Genomic DNA, 19,696 nt, shown 5'->3' on the forward strand with positions numbered 1-19,696 from the left:
TATCCACAAGTTTCTCCCTTCCATTTTGATTTTCTCCCCTATTTTGGGGTCAGGAGCACAGTGGGGAGTGAGGAAGCAGCTATCACAGTCTAGATTGCTAGTTTGGGTTAAATTGCAACAACGCTAAACTGAAAAAAATTATACTACATCTTTCTGATATCAGAAGATAATGCTATTACCTAATACAAGGAGTCTCAAATAAGCCTTAACAACTTGGCTGGATTCAGCGGAATCTACTAAAAATATTTGATGGAAGCATTTCTTGTTGTTAAATAAATAGGAATACTACTTCTTCTGGGGATTCACAGTGGACATCAGTGTGAATAGGTTTACTAATTTCAACAGAAACATGGGAAAACTGCTTCAAAGCAGAGCAGATTTGCTTTATATACAAAATTTTGCATCTGCCTCTCCTGTCCCTTCCCAACCTTTCAAAGCTATCTCACTCACAGGACTATGAACTGCTGTCTTCAAACATCTTATCCTACTACCAACATCCATACTTTATTGAAGAATGGGGTACATACATCAATCTCTGTGTCCTTAACCACTGCAGTAGCGTGTCCTGGGATTCACAAACTGACAGAGCCCTACTGCTTATCAGTAATCTTCAGATTGGGAACCTTTTCTTATATTCTTCCTTAGAACCGAGCTTTGACAGTCTTTACTGTAAGAGGGAGCTGCCTTTCAATAAGCAAAAGACAGAAGCGCGAAAAGCAATTTAATACTAACTACTACCTCATCCCCATATCACCTTTAAAAAATGATATCATGGAATAGGAAGTCACTGATCCACAAAAATGGAAACTTTAGGCACAAACTTGTTTAAACACCACTGCTCAGTTACTGCAATAACTGTAAGAAATAGTCACAAAGATTAACTTCATAAAGGAGCACGGGTAAGAGAGAGACACTTTGGAGTATCTTCTAGAGAAGTGTCTTAACTTAGACTCTTGCATTGAGTTCCAAAGAGCAGCAGTTTCCAATTAGGAAATATGAATATACCATACACATGATGTGTACAGCTAATAAGCACTGATGGACAACTGAATTCCAAAGAATACAGTGAGGTCCTTTTGTTAAATTTAAAAAAAAAAAAAAAAAAAAAAAAATCAACTTTCACAGCCAAGGTTCACACACAAAATGGCAGAACTTCTTCAGAGAAATCTCTCATTCTTGCTCACTGTAGAAAAGTTAGGTTTTTTTCTAAGCTTAGTTAAGTCTTTGTCCTCATTCCCATGTAATATTTTAAATCTTAGTCAACACATTGCTCCTCAGTGATCAAAATTTCTATCAAAAATCTTCACTGGTTACGGAAAAAAATTATCATGATCTACTGCCTAGGCCAACCTACTACGGTCAATCATAATTATATCCAAATAAGGAAATGCAGGTTTATCTCAAGTACCACTGCAAGGTAAAATATTTCTACTTACATGATTTCAGACTGAGAATCACTTCCTGATGCACTCTGCTTTTCATTTGGTCTATGTAAGTCATGCATGTCTTCGTTCTGAGTAAGGAAAAAAAATATTGTAGAATACATGTCAAATGAAGAACAACTCTTTGCCGTAGAGAAAAGAAAAGCAGAAACAAGAATAAGATTCAAAAAAATGGCTAGGGTTGGAAGACACCTCTGGAGGTCATCTGGTCCAACATCCTTGCTTAAGCAGGGTCACCTAGAGCTCGTTGCCCAATATCATGCCCAGGGAGTTTTTGAATATCTCAAAGGATGGAGACTCCATAGTCTCTCTGGACAACCTGTGCCAGTGTCAGTCACCATCACAGTGAACAAGTGTTGCCTGATATTCAAAGGTAACCTCCTGTGTTTCAGTTTCTGCACATCGCTTCTGGTCCTGTTACTGGGCACCATTGGAAAGAGCCTCACTCTGTTTACCATTACACCTTACCCTCAGTTATTTATATAGATACTGAAGAGACACCCCTGAGCCTTCTCTTCTCCAGCCCAAACAGTCACAACTCTTTCAGCCTTTCATCATAGCCCATGAAGGAGCTGAAGTATCTGTCCAATCTCCATTGTGTCCATATCTCTCATACTGAGGAGCCCAGAACTGGTCACGGTATTCCAGATACGGCCTTATCAGTGCTGAATAGCACAGAAGGATCATCTCCCTCAGTCTACTGGTAATGCAGCCCAGGATACCATTAGCCTTTTTTGCAGCCAGGGCACATTGCTGGCTCATGTTCAACTTGGTGTCCACCAGGATCCGCAAGTTCCTTCTCTGCCCAACTGCTTTCCAGTTGGGTGGTCCCCAGCATACACTGATGCCTGAAGTTGTTCCTCCCCAGGTGCAGGACTTCGCACTTTCCTTTGTCCAACTTCATGAGGTTCCTGTCAACCCGTTTATTTGTCTTTTAATTGGATGAAGCTGATAACAGATTCTTTAAGCAGTATCAGCTACCATTTCTTTCCAGGTCTAGTATTTAAATAATTTTCCTAGTGAGCTCTGACCACCACTCTGAAAATGAAAAGTAATTTTAACAACCTAGCAAACTAATCATAGTTACCTCAAAGATTCTATGCAATCTATTTAGTGAATTAAGGTAAAAACCTACTGCATAAAACCATTATTTCTCTACTTGATTTACCTACTTAATAACACTAACAGAACAATGTTTCACATCATTGGTTGGTTGACTATTTCTAGTTTTAGATCAGTGACTATGTTCACATACTTTCAAAGCACAATAACCACAGCAGGCCAAGAGAATTAGAATTGACATAAAAAGCCTTTTAAAATTATCAGTTTCAGGGATTATTATGCTTTTTTCTGATGTCAAACAGTCATAATTAATCAGCCAGAGTTAGGTATTCAGACTACTGACACCACTATAATTGGCTAGTGCATATAGCACACTGCTTTGTTCAGTTCATTGATTTTTACGAATAATATTTCAACTAAGATCAGGAGATTGCATGCTTACAACATTTTCAGCTACAGGTATTTAGTACCTGCAAAGATCTTAAGTAGCTGATTTTCCACTAAAATGAAGACAACACTTCAGGTAACAGAATCTAAAATAAAGGACAAAGGACAAATAATTTCCCATCACATTAGGGAAACACTAAACACTTAGAATTTCCTAATCTCTTACCACAAACTTCAGTTGTAAGATCATTCTTCATCTTAGAAAGCACAAGGAAAGTAATTAATTTCCCCTCAGCACAACTCTCTAAACAACATGATATTAAGTTTCAAAAATGACAATGATGCAAGGATGGAAGGATAATAGAAGCAATGGAACTTTTTCTGTATGAAAAGAAATGTAAGATTAGGAGTCTTCAGCTTGAAAACAATATTGCTGGAGAGAGAAAAGTGCTATTATAAAGAAGAAAAGATGAACAGGAACTTAACAATGGAAGTACAGCATATATTAAACTGCCAGGCATCAGGCTTAAAACAATCCAAAGAATACACTTTTTAAATTAAGTGACTAATTAAAGGAATGAACTCTTTGCTGTAGTACGCAATACATGACAAAGGTACAGATAGATGCAAAAAAGCAGCTAGATAAATTAACGAATAAGAGATGCATCAAGGTCTTCAAAAGCAGTCAGATGCAATCTCAGGAAGCTTCTGAACTGCTGGACCTGATTATAACTTTCCTGAATAAAGATCAATGAATTTTGGTACAGTTTCTCATATATTTCCTGAAACATCTCATGGTAGCTAGTACCAGTTTACAAGGGTTTACACCAGTTCCCACTCTGAGGCACCACAAACAAGCCAGTGCTGATCCTGCTCAAATCAGGTTCCAACATAGCACTAGTAAGTGTAGGCCAGCAAAATCTTGCTTCAAGGTTTTATGGTTGATATTGTACTGCTTCAGTTTTGAACAAATTCTTCAGCTGTTTAAATTGTCTATGAGACAGTATGCACAGTATACTGGTTGAATAAATTTAGTGTAACGGACAACCCATTAAAGCCAGCCAAATTGATAGTAGGTTTGTTGCCTTTTTTCCACTTACCGGTAAAAACAATAGAAAAAAAACCCAAACAAACAAAAAATTGCTTTGACTTACAAAAACACTTTTAACAGTCAAGAGAAAGATCTTCAGATGTAAGAGTTATTTAAATAACAATACCTTTGTTTCTCTAGTTTCTCCAGATTGCCTGTCTTCGCTTCTGATCTTTGAAACTGGCAACTCCGAAATCTGGCTTTCCTGTGATGTATCATCTCTAATATCTAGGGTTCTCAGTTTAGCAGATTCCATTTCTAGTAGAACATCAATGTTATCTTCAAAGCTGAAATCAGTAAAAGCACACAAACCCAGTGTATTTTAACTTAAAAAGTGTTTGTTTAGAGATAGATCAAGCTGCACAGAAAAATTACGCAATTTTGACGTAAGATGTGTTTCAGAGAATCTAACAAATTTTAGAAATATCTGCAGGATATGAGGTTTAAAACAATTTTGTACTTCTGAAATGCTATTACAAGACAACATTAAAATCCCATCTGAATATTATAGACTAGACAGTTTTAAAAACAGACTTTACTAAAATAATGACTATATTCAGAAGTATTCTTTTCCCCACCAGTCTACTATAACAATCTATGTTGAGTTTGAAGACAAATGCTATTCTGTCATATGCTTCCAATGAGGTATTAAAGCACATAAGAGTTTCTGGGAATCTGTACAAAATAACAAATTATTACAATACAGGTAAATATAACAATTAACATGTGAAATTCTGAAGTAGCACTAACAGCTTCATAATGACTTCTTAGGTTTACTACTTTCTTATATAAGAAATTTAAGAAAACATTCATTTTCTTTCTAGTAAAAGAATGTCCCAAATTTAAACTAAAAGCTTGACCCCCACCCAGCTTCTGCACAAATACAGTTCAAGCAACTCTCCTTTCGCACAAGAACTACCGTATTAAAAACAGATATAAATTCCAAGTGTATAGCAACACTACTTAGCAACATTTCCAAGCAGTGCTTTGAGAGAAGTATGAGGAGCTAGGATAAGCCAATAGTCTTCATAAACATGCAAAACAAGAAGTGAAAGCAGTTTTGGATGGCATTTTAGTATTACTGTAAACTCATTCTGCAAGGACAGCCCATCAGGGCAGAGAATATATTGACAGTGTGAATTAATGTAATAGAACAGACTGCCTTAGCTTACTGAATTCTTTAGCACACTGCTTCTTATAGAACTTGTTTAGAAGCGCTTTATAGAATTTGCTTAGCATAAGTAAGTTTGCTTAGACTGCAAGCTGTGAAGTTTTGAACTCTTTGCCTCATAAAGCAAAAAAGGTCTCACAGTCAGTTCAAGCATGTAGGTAAGGGAAGCTTTAGATGATCAGCAAGAACAGAATACATACACAAGAAGACAACAAACAGGAGAACGTTTTGGTTTTTGTCAAGGACTTTTCTCCCTAGCTGCAGGTGCAAAATAAAAACTGAAGGTCTAGTCTGATCAGTAAAATGCAAACAACTAGCTGCAGAGATAAGAAACCTCCCATCTCACAAAAATAAAGCGATTCAACGAAGAATGGAGAGACTTCAGACTCTAATTTCACAATAGGCCTGAACTGACGCATGAGGGATGGGAAGCTTAGCTCATAAGGGTATCATTGCCCAAGGTTTCCTTGGTTTGGGGTCCCTCTACTGGAGGCACCCAGTTCGAGCTGCTCTATCCTGCATCTTGCAAATAAATTATTTATTTAGGAAGAACAACTGGAATCCATGCTTGAGTTTCTGCACCAGGAAATTAAAACTTCCTTAACACTAAAAACAGCTTAATAAAAGACAGGGCAGTCCTCAGAAACAAAAAAACTAGCCATTCTGTGCCAGTTAAAGTGATGGTAAGCATGAATAAATAAAACCAATACTAAAACTTCGAACTATTTTTATTTTGCCTAAACTTTCCATTGTAAACATTACCTGCATAAGATGACATCACTTTGTCTCTCCCTTGTGTCATCCACTGGTAAACAGGACTCTGATCTCACTTCCTCTGTAACAGCAGTTTCATCTTTTCCTTCAATAACGCCATCCAATTCTTCTCTACAGGGAGTATGATCATCATTGTTTGTACCACTTACCACTTTTTTTTCTGCTAATGAATAAGAATTAGATCAATTTGGACATTCTAGGTAACATCTTAGAATTTCACTGCTCAAATCCTAGCTACAGTGAAACAAGAGTTAATTTAGGACAAAAAATGTCAGTGGAAAACGCCTAAGATATAAAAGCACTGTTCCCAGCTAAAATAAATGTGTTTAGATTTAGTACGAAAGCTGATTTCGAAAGGCATTGTTCCATAACCTCCCCAGGCAGATCAGTGATATAAAACAAAATCTAAGTTCTCATTTTTAAGTTTTCAATGTCTCTCTATATAATTTGTATTTGAACATTTGAACGGGAGCATTTTTGCCTCTTACTTTTCTTAGAGGATTTCCCTTCTTCAGCAATTTTTGAAGGGACAGCCACTTCTTCTGGAAGATTCTCAGCTTCCTGTTCAATTTCACCTTTTCTCTTCCTCTTTCTCTTCTTTTTTGCTAGTACTGGCTCTAATCCAACCTGTTCTTCTGCCTGTTCAGCAACATTCAAAGATTCCTCATTTTCTTTCTCAGCAGTCACAGCATCTGCTTCTGTTTCTGCATCAGAAATTCTGGCTTCCTGAAGATCTTGATCATTAGCAGCTTCTGGGCTGGCAGCTTTTGCTACTGAGACAATATGGTTCCTGGTTTATAGACTGATGGATTATTAGGAGCTATAAATTGCAAAGATATTTCCACTAGCAACATCTTGTGAATTCATACATCACTGCCAGCATACTGTCAGCCATATGAGCAGGACCATGACTTCAGCATAGATTAACGTCAACACTAAAAGCAAAACACATTCTGTACATGGGACTCCACCATGGTAAAGTCAACAACGCATGCAAAGCTAGCTTAGTAAGCATCCTTGTTCCTATACTTTTTTGCACGTTACACACTCACTCTTGAATTCAGGAAAAACAGGCATTGTTATTTACACAGGAAAGTTTAAGTTCTTTTCTGTATTTAAAGAGTTCCTAAAATTCTTCTCCCCTTGTCAGAACATGTTATCTTCATCTTTTATTTATGCAGAACATTAATCACCAACAACCCTTCTGTGTCTTTATTATTCTTATATTAACTTGTTCCTCTGTAATTAAAAAACACAAAATGCAAGAGAAGCATACTCTCATTGCTTGACATATAAAGTACCTTTAATCTACTATTAAAGTCTGAGAACAGAATTTCTATATGCAGCTGTAAGTCCCATTAGATAGAACATTTTACCTAACCAAATCTGAAATCAAGGCTATAGAAAAGTAGCAACTATGTCAATTTTAAAAATTAAACTGCAATGTTCCTTGGTTGTTCCACAGTATCAGTCACGAGAAAATTGGCTCTTGTGGAACAAACAAGTGAACAACCCCACAGAATTAGCAGTGAATTTATGAAATGCTGTCAGCATAACTGTTTTTAATTTAAGCACATCTATGAAAGGTCCTTTCACAGGTATTGGGGGAATAAGACACTAAATGGTGATGAAGAGTAAGTTAAAAATCTTCATCCTTCATTTGGAACAGACCAGAAAAACCAAACCAACTTTTACAAAATTTCTTGAAAAGGATCACACCCTTCAGACTTCAGGAGTCAAACAATAATCAAAGGAGAAACAGAAACCTTAAAGGGAAAGAGTTTAAAATTAAAAAAAAAAAAAAATTAAACCAGCTTGCCAAAAACAAAAACATGGTTTTGGCCAAAGTATCTTAAAAGTGAATTCATTAGGAACTCACAGAAATATCTATCAACTGTTAAATTAGAATATCCCATTTCAAATACCAGTGCTTTAGATAATGGAAAAGCACTAATCTCAGTGTGGTCTCACATTCTTGCCCAGAGAAAACACACCTCGGGAAACCAGCTGCTAGCAATGATTACCATCCCACACATCAGTAAACTATATCTGAAAAAGTTGTGCTATAAAGCCAGGATCCTCTTGCCCTGTCTAGAACAGGAAAGAAAAAGATTCCCCAAGTGATTTTTCCTCTATTAGCAACACATTACTGACCACTGCTCTGTAATGTTATCGCAAACGTTCTTTTGAAGTACCTTTTGGCTTCTTCTGAGGCCTTGATGGCTTTTTTCCTTTTGGTTTCTGGCTTTTAGCAGTCTTTTGCTTCCTCTTTTCCTCATCTGCTAATACCTTCTCAAGCAGCTGGGCAAAGAATTCAAAATCAAAAGGACGCTTTTCTTCTACCAGATTAAAACAAAGAAATAGAAAAGATTTCAAAGTTGATAATTTTTCCAAGTTTTTGTTTTGTAAAATAATGAGTGGTACATGTTATAATATTAAAAAGCAAAGATGATGTAATTTTAAACAGAAAATTGTTTTTGAAAATATTTTCTGTAGGGACTAGAATTGATGTATATACGGGTTGCAGTAGCTTGATTTAAAAAAAACCCAAAAAAGTAGTAAAAAGGCTACAGTACTTAGTAGTCTCAATAATTTAAGAAACAAAAAATATACAAATTGTACCATAGTATCACATAATGCATTAACATGCTGCTCTAGGACTCATGCAGCTCATTCAAATAACACACAAAGTCTTTATGGATTCTCAATGCAGTTTACAAAAAGTAACTGTGCTAGAATTTCCCACAAATCAGAATAATGTTCTACTGAATATATATATATATATAGAAAAGTCTATGTTAATTTCATTTATCAGGCATATAGGAAAGCCAGAAATTACACCTAATGATCTTTACTGTGAACCATGTTTGTTATAAAAACCTAAAACTCACCAGCTTCTGAACTCACTCATGAGCAAAAACTTTCTTAAAATTAATTCAGGCAAGGCGAAACATAAAAATTACTACAAAAAAAGATTAATAGCATTTAACGACTCATTGTAGTATGGCGTAGATTTACTTTACTTACTGAAAGCTTTGTCTATCCTCCATCCATTAGCTTTTTCCTCACGTTTGAACTTGTTCTAAAACCAAAGGTATATTTGTCCTTTTCAGTAAACAAGAAATGCAACAATACATTGTACAAAATGGTAGATCAAGATAAGACTTCTTCAGTGCAAAAAAAACTTTCTAACAACTAAAGTTGTTAGAAGTAACAAGCATATTCATGGAACACAAGTTGGTAATTAACTTTTAAATATAAAATCTGTCACTAATACATAACACCAGTCACAATTTTATTGTTTTCAAAATGTTTGTCCTTACTTGCAATCTAACCAGCGTCCGAAATATCTAATATTTTCCTAGCTGGATACAATGAAAGAAGCTACACAGAAGACCATCACCTAACATCAACTTGTGCTCATCAGCATTCTTCAATTAAAATAAAATCAAGACAAACTGTGTCTAGGTATGCTAGATTTACTAGATATTTTGAATGGAATTCAACCCAGCACACTAATGTTTCAGATACTTACTACCCCTTGGAAATAGATATCAAAAAAGCATTGCTACAGAGCCAATTAGCATTAAAATTATCAATACTAACAGAGGAACCACAGGAACAGCTAATGAGAAACAGAAAAATGAAAACAGATGTTTAATGGCTTTATTAAGTGCTTTAAATTTTACCTTAATTTCTGCTCTGGCTCTATGAGGAAACAGTCGTCCAATCAAAGAGAAGTCTGTTCCTACCATACTGATAGCTAAAAAGAACATGTCTGTTTCTGGAGGGGAAAAAAAAGTATACACACACTTTAGATAGCAAGAAGGACGGTTAACTACATACTTAAGCAAAAACACCTTTCCTCAAGTGTAATGCAATGAGATATATATAACTTTTAGGTTACCCACTGTGGCTGCAAGTTCAGCTGATCTGCAGTGGTGTGTCATTTTACGTAATTAGTATTAAATAGTATTGCTAATAACATTTGCTGAATTACATATTTATTAACAAAAATAACTGTCTAATCTATTATAAAACTGCAGGATGTAAAACACACTTTGTAAAGCTAGTAAATCAAAACTAACCAACTCCAAGTTGTTGATGTTTGCTTTCGCTATAAATAAATCACCAACAGAAATCAGACAAAAGCATGTATAAAAATACCACCTCCATTACTATTTATTAACAGGAAAAGAGTGCACTCTAGAATAAACACAGTGAATTCTGAAGTTAACTTTTCCATCTCCAGTTGTAAAAAAACATTTCCAGTTGTAGGAAGCCTTGCACAGTGTTGTCAGCCCAGAGATAGTAATAAATTAATAGGAGGCATAATTAAAAAAAAACAACACACCCACTCATAAAACCAGAACTGTCTATGTGCACTGAAATCAGCCCACATAAAGGTGGCTTATATAATTTATTTCTGCCCATGCTGGAAGAACCGAATAAAGAAGTGCTAACTGTTCCATATAGAGCTCAAATATCTGGACACCAGAATCCAAAATTATTCTTTTGTTAAGGCAGACAAACACTTCCACAGCTTCTGAAATCCATGACAGAAAGGTAGCCTGCATATCATAAGGCACTAGATTTTTTAAAACATGCCAATTTTCACAGTAAACATCACAACTCTTGTTTGTTGTAAAAGTTTGTAGGGCTGAGACTACATCACACATACATAGATCCATTTACTCCACTAGAAACAAAAATTAAGTACAAAGCATAGACGAAAAACTAAGATATTTCTGCAGACTCAAAACGTGAAACCAAAAATATACCCACCTTTATTCGACCATGGTTTTGTGTAAAAACTTTTCCTGAAGCTGGAATATGTAGTTGTAGAGCCACGCTCAAAGATGGGATCATTTTCTTCTACAACACATGGACCTTTTGTTCTTAGAACTTCTACAGTTAAACTGGAAGAGTAAACACACAAATAGACTTATCTGAAAATATTTATAACAAAGCACACAGTAGATGTTTATAAACCAGCTATTCACATTTTTCCTGCCACAAGTCAGTTTGTACCGGGTAATAAGGTTTAAAAATTACATTAACATGTATTTTAGTGGCAGAATGCAGCAAGAAATTATTATCCTATTCAGCCTGCACAAGTAAATTTGCTTTTCCTTTTTTACAACATATAGTACAGACACACATAATTAAATATCTTTTAAAAAGTCTTTGTAACATTCAATAAAATTATTTTGCAAAACCACAAAAGCCTCTCCATATCCTTCCAGAATACTTTCAAATTCTTCTACCAGGACTAGTCTAGGCTTACACAACTGCTCTAAATCTTGCGCTAATAATACATTTGCGGAACTCAGTAATTTGACAGATACTTTTAAAAAGCCATATTCTAAGGAAGGTTACTGAAAACAATGACAGCTGAATAAAGCAGCAATATGCAAGACGCAAAGCTGGAGCAAATTATACTGACTACTGAATAATAGTAAGCAGATACATGCAACTGCGAGAAACAAAGTAGTTAACTAACTAGAAGACATTTGAAAGTTTGACAAATATTCAGTATTCATTCGCTGTAATAAAATACAACATCTTCTTCTATCTCCTTCTCCAAGATTATTTCTCATAGAGAAAGTTCACCACTCCTGAGACGTAGATAACTGCTGCTCTTTTTTTTGCCACATATTTGCACTATTTCCTAAGTTAGGATAGCTCAACTATCAACTCACAAAACCACTCACGTTTACCCCTGTCCAAAGTAACTGTTCTCTATTCACAAACTAATCAGCAATTTAGTGAGTCAGCATATGAGTCAGGAATAGAACCTGTTACCTTTCCTCATCCAGAATAATTGAACCATCTTCTGCTACTTTCACACGAGGAACTAGAAGTGGGCCATCCTGACTCTCCTCTGCATTTTCTGCTTCTTCCTCCTCATCTTCCTCTTCATGATCAGGAGTACTTTTCTCCTCCTGTCTACAGTTTTAAGAGATCAAGCAAAAATATTACTTTTGATCATGTTTTGAATTGCAGCTCTGTATGCCAGACATTCAACAATTTAATGAACCACCCAGCAATGTAACCCACCAGCAAGTGAGTCAATATAATAAACTCTGGCATCTGCTTTTCATTCTATTGCAAAATTGACAAATGCAAAAATATATTGAAAGCAAAATGCTCTTTAGCCACCTTCCCCTCCCACATTACAATTCATTATAAATAAAGGCTGTGATACTGAAACAGTTGAAAAAAAATACAGTTAGTATTACTACAGAAACATGTTTTTTGCCAACATTAGAAAACTTTGACTGTAACGACTTCCATCACCAAGACTTACTCTTTCATTTGACCCAGTGCAGAACTTTTTTCTGGTCTCTTTTCTTCTGCCAATGAAGACCTAGAATTTTAAAAAAAGCTAGAGATGGATATTTGTACAGATACATTTCTGCTTCATTCCACAAAACTTGCTTATAGTGGATATTGGACAAAGAAACAAAAGCTTTTTTTTCAATTCTTTATGCTGCGTCTAGACCTAGGTCTAACTGAACAACCACCACTGCTTAAGTTTTTTTTTTTTTTTTATAAACAAGGACAAAAAAAAGAGATATTTCAAGCAGTAATTCACTGCAAGGGCACACGGAATGTAAGAGCATCTGGTTTACTACCTACTTAAGCATACAAGAAAAAATAAGAAAGAATGTGATCAATAAAACACACAAGCACACAAACATTAACAAGCATGTGAGAACAGACAGTAAAAGAAAACTCATTTGCTACTGAGAAAAACAGGATTTGGATATTTGTACGTATGTTTATGTGACTGGTTCTGGTAGTTGCAGGCAAAGGCCCTGCTCTCTGTAGTAGTCTGCGCAGCCAGCTGCGTTAGTGTTCTGCACCCTGAATACTGCACCTCTGGGATGTTCACTCAGCGTTGTTACTGGCAAGGGAACAGTAGCAGCTACACCCATCCAGTTGCAATGGTGAGACCTCCTGGGTCTTGCAGTGTATTGTCCACTTCAGCACCCAGGAAGGAGAAATGCTTAGATTATTGTAGTCCTCTAGATTTGGTAGGTAATCATAACTAAAAATTTAACAGGAGCTAGCAAAACAAAAAGATTTTCTATTATTCTGCATTAGTACAGACATAAACCAATACTGGGGACAGGCTCATGCTTTTTTATTTCAAAGAGTACACTAATATCAATTCTAATTTCTGTATGAAGATTGAGTAGATGTCAAAATGTCTAGTAGGTTTTTTTTTTAACTATTGAAACAATACTGCATCTGTGCTAATACTCCAGATTTAAGAATTCTCCTTTTCATAATTATTAGATAGGTAGAAAAAGAAAAATAATCTAATCTAAGGAGAGAGAAAAAGAGTCACACTTACTTCATAGGATTGTTTTCTGGCAAATAGTATATCAAGTCTCTCATAGTCATTTTAGAACGATCTGGTGGAGAACGTCCTTCAATTACTGGAGGCCTGTGTTTCAACTGTTTCCACGTAAAAAATAAGAAAATTCCTTAAATTCACTCTGAAAGTACTTTATACTTCACAAATGAATATTTTTATTGGTTTATGAAGTACCTCCTCTGAGCAGTTTTGTTGTTTCCCACCCCTGCCCACAACAACTGAAATAAGTTTATCTTAGAAGTGTCCCTTTGTCAGAAATGCCACAGACCCTTAAGCGATTTACCTTCTCAGAGAAATTCAATACTTGGCACAAGTGAAAGTGAAAAGTTATTCATAAATCACAGAACTTGGCCAACAATCAAGTTGAAAAGATATGAGAAATCCCACGCCTCTTATATCACTCTTCCCCACTGTATCAGCAAATGTGAAAATCTTAAAACTGGAATGTTGACATAAGCAGGCCTCATGTCAAAAAGGTTTGTGGCCCTAATAAAATAAAAATATATACAATTTCTTGCGAAATCTGTATTATGAGGGAAGATAGCGCTGTTACTGATTATGAACAGGCTAAACCAATACGGATCTAAGAGATACCACAAACTACTAGCAGTAAGCAGCTGATGATCACCAGAAAACACCACTGCAAAGAGATAATGTATTTTAGGCGAATCACATCTTTGCCCTTCACCAATCAGCACTGCTCAACACAGACACCTACCATCCGCTCTTTCCTCAGCTCTTCTTTAAGCATTTCTCTTAACTTCCGAGCTTTGAGGATCCTCTCACGGTCAGAACATATTCGTTTCTCTTTCACAGGAACAGGTTTCATAGGTAGCTTTTCCTCTTGCGTTACTGATCTTTCCTGTGTTGGTCTCTCCTTCAGTGGGGAAGGTACATTCTTCTGCAAGGTATCATCATTTTTTTGAGCAGCTACACCTGCAGTTTGCTCTTTGTTCACTGATTTTTTTAGTGGGGAAAACTGTGGCACTTGTGGCACAGGGGTTTTCTTTTCGGGCAGCATGGGAGACTTCAAAGAGCTTTCAACATTACTCTTTTCTGACGGAGAGGAATCCTTCTGAAGTGAAACACTGCCATCAGGAGGTTGTGATGCTCGCCTCTGTGGTTTTGATGCAGAACACTGTGCAGCTGAAGGTCCAGCTCTGGGTTTGACAAGATTGGGCATGGTAGAGATCCGTTTTCTTCTCTGCGTAGGCATCTCTGCAGGTTTACTAGCTTCTCCAGCATCATTTGAGCTATTAACCTTGTCATCACTGCAAAATTTAAAAGAGTATTCTGAAATACTTCGCAGTGACAGATTCGTAACTTACTTTCAAGACATGTATACACATCAACCAGTATAAACATAGTGCTACAGAAAAATACCGTTACATGAGAGAAGCCACACTAGAACCAACCTGTAGCTGGTAATTCCCATAAACTAAGCAGCTATAAGAACTGGTGTATTATTTTCTAATATTAACTACTGTTCATTCATGTTACTGTTACAAGCTAGCTATTCAATATCCTAAACCATGGTGTTCCTTCCTTACTCCACCCTTTTTTAGAAGGCTCTCTACTTTCAGCTGAGAATATAATCCTCTTAATACAATAAAGCATTATAAAAAGTAACTCACATAACATAGGTGAAATATTCAAAACATTTTAATACACCTACATACAACAAGCAGTTTGATTTTTTTTTATTACAATCAGTCTGAACATTTCTACTATGTCTCCAACTAGATGATACATAAACTATGAATTCAAAAAAAAAAAACCTCGCCAGCAAAACTGGCTGCTCTTATTTACTGCTCACACTTAATATGTCAGAAGTAGTCTTTCAGAAGCAACAACTTTTAGCTTTCCTGGAGAGCTTTCTATTTAAGTATTTTTTCCATCCCTTACGCAGAAATCGTTTTCAAAGTGCAAATAAAATTGCCAGCTATTATATCTTCCTAAATCTGCAGACTCTTACAGTGTTTGGCTCCTTGGCTGTTGCTCACACTAAGACTGCAGCAGAATTACAACTGAGTCATAAAGAGGGTTTTTAATTTTACATTGGAACTATGCCTTGTTTCAACCACACCCATGTCTCACTTGTCCATCTTCAAAAACAGTCCTTTTGAAGGAACAGAAGAAAAGCACAAACATACAGTAAAACCTTTCCAAATCCACTCCAGCTACTATCTGTGACTCAGGCAAATGCAGATGATGCTTTTGCATTTAACAGCCCCAGTAGACTTTTCTGAATCAGTTTGTCCCACACTTTAAGTCCATATACTACTTTTTTTTTCTTCTCTACACACAGAACATCCCTCAGCAAGGTGTTCAGCAGTTTTACTACATGGCGCCTGTCTGTGTGTTTTGAATGAGATTCATTCAACATCCTCTTTTTTGTATAGCAAGAGACAGTGGAAACTAATTTTTCATTCATCTTCTCCATACTACCTGTGTTCTGTGGATTTTTTAATCAGTGTCATATCAGATTTCTGAATAGTTAAACATAATTAAGCAAAATTGTTGAAAAAAAAAACAAAACACTATGATCTTATGTTCAGGGAACTTTCACTTCCCTAATAATCCACAAAACCCATTTAGCATTTAGAAAACAAAGGAACATAACTAACACTATAGATACAGGTTTGAGCAGCTATGAAGGAATGACTGAGGCTGGAAGGATAAACATGCAAGACATTTTCACATTTGCCTTTATTTTTCTTGCAGACGACGCAACAAACGCATTGTGCTGTATGTCACCAATTACTGCCCTCAGGAAATCAAATTGTGTGACTTCCCTCAAATCCACTCTTCCAGGCAGACAGTCTTTAAAAACCTAGAGAGACAGCTCTCTAAGAAGCTAATGCTGCCTACACTGCGATAAATCCCTAGGCCCTGCTCTCTCCTATTTGGTTGCTACAGGCCTTCAAAGGCATCAACAACTTTAAGAAGCAACTATTCAGTGGAATTCACGGTGACAGAACAGGGGCAAGAAGGGAGCAGCTCTCACTATCACTGCTTCCTCCCAGGACTAAAACTTCACCTGAGTCTCCCAGCAGTTTTATATTGGATATTATTGCCTTATTCTTCCAGCTGAGTGGTGGAACACGCTACAGCACTCCAGCAGCACACCTGTCTCTCCTTGTAAGTGCATGATTTGCAAATCTGCACTTCTCCAAAGCTCTTTCCTAGTTACATCCCACACATTTCAGTGTGTTGGCAAACTGATGAGGTTTGTACACCACATTCAATGTGAACAACTTCCACCACAGTCTTAGACTTCTTACAAGTGTTTTGACTTTTCCTTAAAACAGCAGGACGTGGTTTTGTGGATAGTTTCTGCATTTTTTGAAGAAAATACTTTCTGAGCCTGTTACTCATGTGGCAAAGGTCTAATTTTCAAGCCAGGTGGACAGAGTCCTTAGAATATTGTCCCTTTCAGAACAGCACTGGTGCCCAGTTTTGGAACTTAGAATTAGATTACACTGAGGCACCCGCTAAATTACAAACACAAAAATCTTTAACAAATCTGCTGAGTCAGCAACAGGATCACATAATAGAAAAATAGCAAAAATATCTTAATTTAAGAAAAAAGTATTGGATGACAAAAGATGCAGTAACCTGATCTCTGTAACAAACAAATTTTATAAATAAAACCTGAAAGAAAAAGCATCCTTACAGCACACTACAAAACAAGTATAAAAGATATAAGATACAAGTTGAATAAAAGAATGGGTTTACTAAAGATGTGCTGTGCCAACTAGTCTGATACCTGAATTTCTAGTCACAGGGAACAGAGTATTGTAAGAAGATCTTGCATTATGCCATAAAAAACATGTTTCAACTGAAAGACTGAAGTTACTAACGCAAGATGCAAAAGCAAATCACTGAAAGAAGTAAGAAAGTTGTTCTGAAGACCAATTATTAAACTGGAAAAACGCCCTAAAGAACCAGTTAGTACTGCTTTTGGTGCAGATGGGGTTAATTTTCGTCACAGTAACTCATACAGTGCTATTTTTAGATTTTTGACCAAAAATCACACATTTCAGCTGTTGCTTAGCAGTGCTTACACAGCATCAAGGCCTTTCCTCATGCTGCTCCACCAGCAAGCAGGCTGGGCATGCGTAAGAAGTTGGGTCAGGACACAGCTGGGACAGCTGACCCCAGGTGACCAAAGGGATGTTCTATAGTACCTGGTGTCACGATCAGCAACAAAGAGGTGGGGAAAGGGAGACAATTTGTATCAGTGGTGTTTGTCTTTCCAAGTAAACACTACACAAAGCTGTGTGGAGCTTAGGGGTCTGTCAAGGTTAACCCACAACAGAGAAGCTCTGAAGGACTGATCCTAGGACCAACATGACCATGTGTTTCCATTGCAACTAAAAACATTAAAAAAATCAAATCAAAAAGAGAAAAAGCCAGAAAGTTTTCCCTCACTAATGTATGAATACATGAATACATAACAGGAAGCACTGTAAGAATCCAAAATCAAAATAATTCAGTTATAGAGTGAAAAGAATTCTTGCTGTACATAGGAAAGTGGAGATCCTTGCTGCTGCACTGCCAAGAAGACTGAGTATTGGACCACAACAGGCCACTCCTTTGCAGTCTTAACTTATACATTATTTTAAGCACCTGCAGTGCAACCGCAGTAAAGAAATGCAAATTTTGCTGAGGTTGCAAATGCACCAGACACCCAGAAGTCGTTGTCCATTTGCCACACACACAACCGTCACCACACACCGACTGGATGGCAGAGCAGCACCTCTATTTCAGAAGGTCGTCAAGACGAGACTCTGAACCACAGTAGGGACAACCAGGGGACCGGCTGTGACAACACGCGTTACTGCAGCGCCTGGCACCACCACACCCCAGGGACTCCAGAAGGGCGGCGGTGGCGGGTCCCCCCTCCTCCCCAGGCCCGTCCCATTCCCGGGGACCCACGGCCGGGCGGTGGCAGCGACCCAGGCAAGATCCCCCCGGGGACGCCGCGCAGCACGGCCCACCCTCCTCCCCACAGCCCCAGCGGAACTCACCTCTCGGCTCGCCGTGCGGCCGGCGAGCTCTCGGCCGCCGCATCCTCTGCTCTGGCAGAGGCGGGGGAGCCCGAGCCCGAGCCCTGCGGCTCCGGTTCGGCCGCGCCACCGGTGGCCCTGCCCGCGGGCCGCACGTTGGGCCGCACGTTGAGGCGGGCCCGGCGGAACATGGCGCCGGCGGCTCCCCCGCGCGCTCGGCGTCAGTGCCGCGCGGTCCGGTAACACCGCAAGCTCAGCACCTCACAGCATGTCACCCGCCGGCGCGCCGCATAACGTCATCAGCGCGCGGCCGCAGGAAGAGGAGGGGCGAGAGGGGCTCCGCCCGCCGGCGGGGAAGTGGGAGCGGTGGGGGCGAAGCTTGTGTGGGAAACCAAGGGGAACGAACGCGCCGCCGGAGCCGCCCTCAATAGCTCCGCCCCTCCCAAGCCTTTTATTTTGTATTTTTCCCTTAATTCCGATAACTCGTGAACAGCTTTCCAGGCGTTAGTTTCGCCCACGGTGATGAATTTTTAAAAAAGGAGGCTCGTGTGGTTGAGAAAGTGTCTCCCGTGGGAGCGCTGGGGCAGTGTTAAAGCATCTTGGGACAGGAACAGTAGAATCACAGAATCATTGAACAGTTTGGATTGGAAGGGACCTTCAAAGGTCACCTAGTCCAACTCTACTGCAGTGAGCAGGGACATCTTCAACTAGATCAAGTTGCTCAGAGCCCCATCCAGCCTGGCCTGGAATGTTTCCAGGGATGGGACACCTACCACCTCTCTGGGAAACCTGGGCCAGTGTTTTACCACCCGCATTGTAAAAAATTTCTTCCTCATGTCCAGCCTGAGTATCCCCTCCTTTGTTTTAAAAACATCACCCCTTGTCCTACTGTAACAGGTCCTGCTAAAAACTCTGTCCCCATCCTTCTTATCTGCCACTTTCCAGTACTGAAAGGCTGCAAAAACATCTCACTGAAGCCTTCTCTTCTCCAGGGTGAACAGGCCCAACTCACCCAGCCTGTCCTCCAGCAGAGATGTTCCAGCCCTCTGATCATTTTTGTGGCTCCTCTGGCCCCTCTCCAACAGGTCCGTGTCTTTGCTGTACTGAGGGCTCCAGAGCTGGACACAGGACTCCAGGTGGGGTGTCACCAGAGCAGAGCAGAGGGGCAGAATCACCTCCCTTGAACTGCTGGCCACACTGCTTTTGATGCAGCCCAGGACACAATTGGCCTTCTGGACTGCAAGCACACATTGCCAGCTCATGTCCAGCTTTTCATCCACCAGTACTCCCAAGTCCTTCTTGGCAGGGCTGCTCTCAATTCCTTCATCCCCCAGCCTATATTGGTACTGGGGATTGTGCCGGTACGCTTCT

At 38.5% G+C, this 19,696-nt stretch overlaps 1 protein-coding gene across 13 annotated transcripts in view; it reads right to left on the bottom strand.

The window, feature by feature from the left end:
* Window positions 1-18,607, bottom strand: part of BDP1 (BDP1 general transcription factor IIIB subunit) — a 55,482-nt gene extending 36,875 nt beyond the window's left edge. For 4 of the 13 annotated variants that reach the window (XM_071801869.1, XM_071801868.1, XM_071801867.1 and 1 more), the window contains exons 1-13: window positions 18,347-18,606; window positions 14,032-14,584; window positions 13,290-13,393; window positions 12,237-12,296; window positions 11,732-11,875; window positions 10,712-10,845; window positions 9,616-9,710; window positions 8,954-9,008; window positions 8,122-8,265; window positions 6,415-6,699; window positions 5,915-6,089; window positions 4,109-4,268; window positions 1,437-1,513 (exon numbers count right to left, since the gene is read on the bottom strand). In XM_071801869.1, the coding sequence (XP_071657970.1) occupies window positions 1,437-1,513; window positions 4,109-4,268; window positions 5,915-6,089; window positions 6,415-6,699; window positions 8,122-8,265; window positions 8,954-9,008; window positions 9,616-9,710; window positions 10,712-10,845; window positions 11,732-11,875; window positions 12,237-12,296; window positions 13,290-13,393; window positions 14,032-14,584; window positions 18,347-18,516 (2,156 nt within the window). In that variant the 5' untranslated portion in view covers window positions 18,517-18,606. Of the gene's footprint in view, window positions 1-1,436; window positions 1,514-4,108; window positions 4,269-5,914; window positions 6,090-6,414; window positions 6,700-8,121; window positions 8,266-8,953; window positions 9,009-9,615; window positions 9,711-10,711; window positions 10,846-11,731; window positions 11,876-12,236; window positions 12,297-13,289; window positions 13,394-14,031; window positions 14,585-18,346 lie in introns of all 13 variants that reach the window. The other 9 variants (XR_011736378.1, XR_011736380.1, XR_011736379.1 and 6 more) reach the window with 5 other exon arrangements.
* Between the last annotated feature and the right edge of the window lie 1,089 nt (window positions 18,608-19,696).

The sequence above is a fragment of the Patagioenas fasciata genome, chromosome Z (genome assembly GCF_037038585.1).
Source record: "Patagioenas fasciata isolate bPatFas1 chromosome Z, bPatFas1.hap1, whole genome shotgun sequence".
Taxonomy (NCBI): domain Eukaryota; kingdom Metazoa; phylum Chordata; class Aves; order Columbiformes; family Columbidae; genus Patagioenas; species Patagioenas fasciata.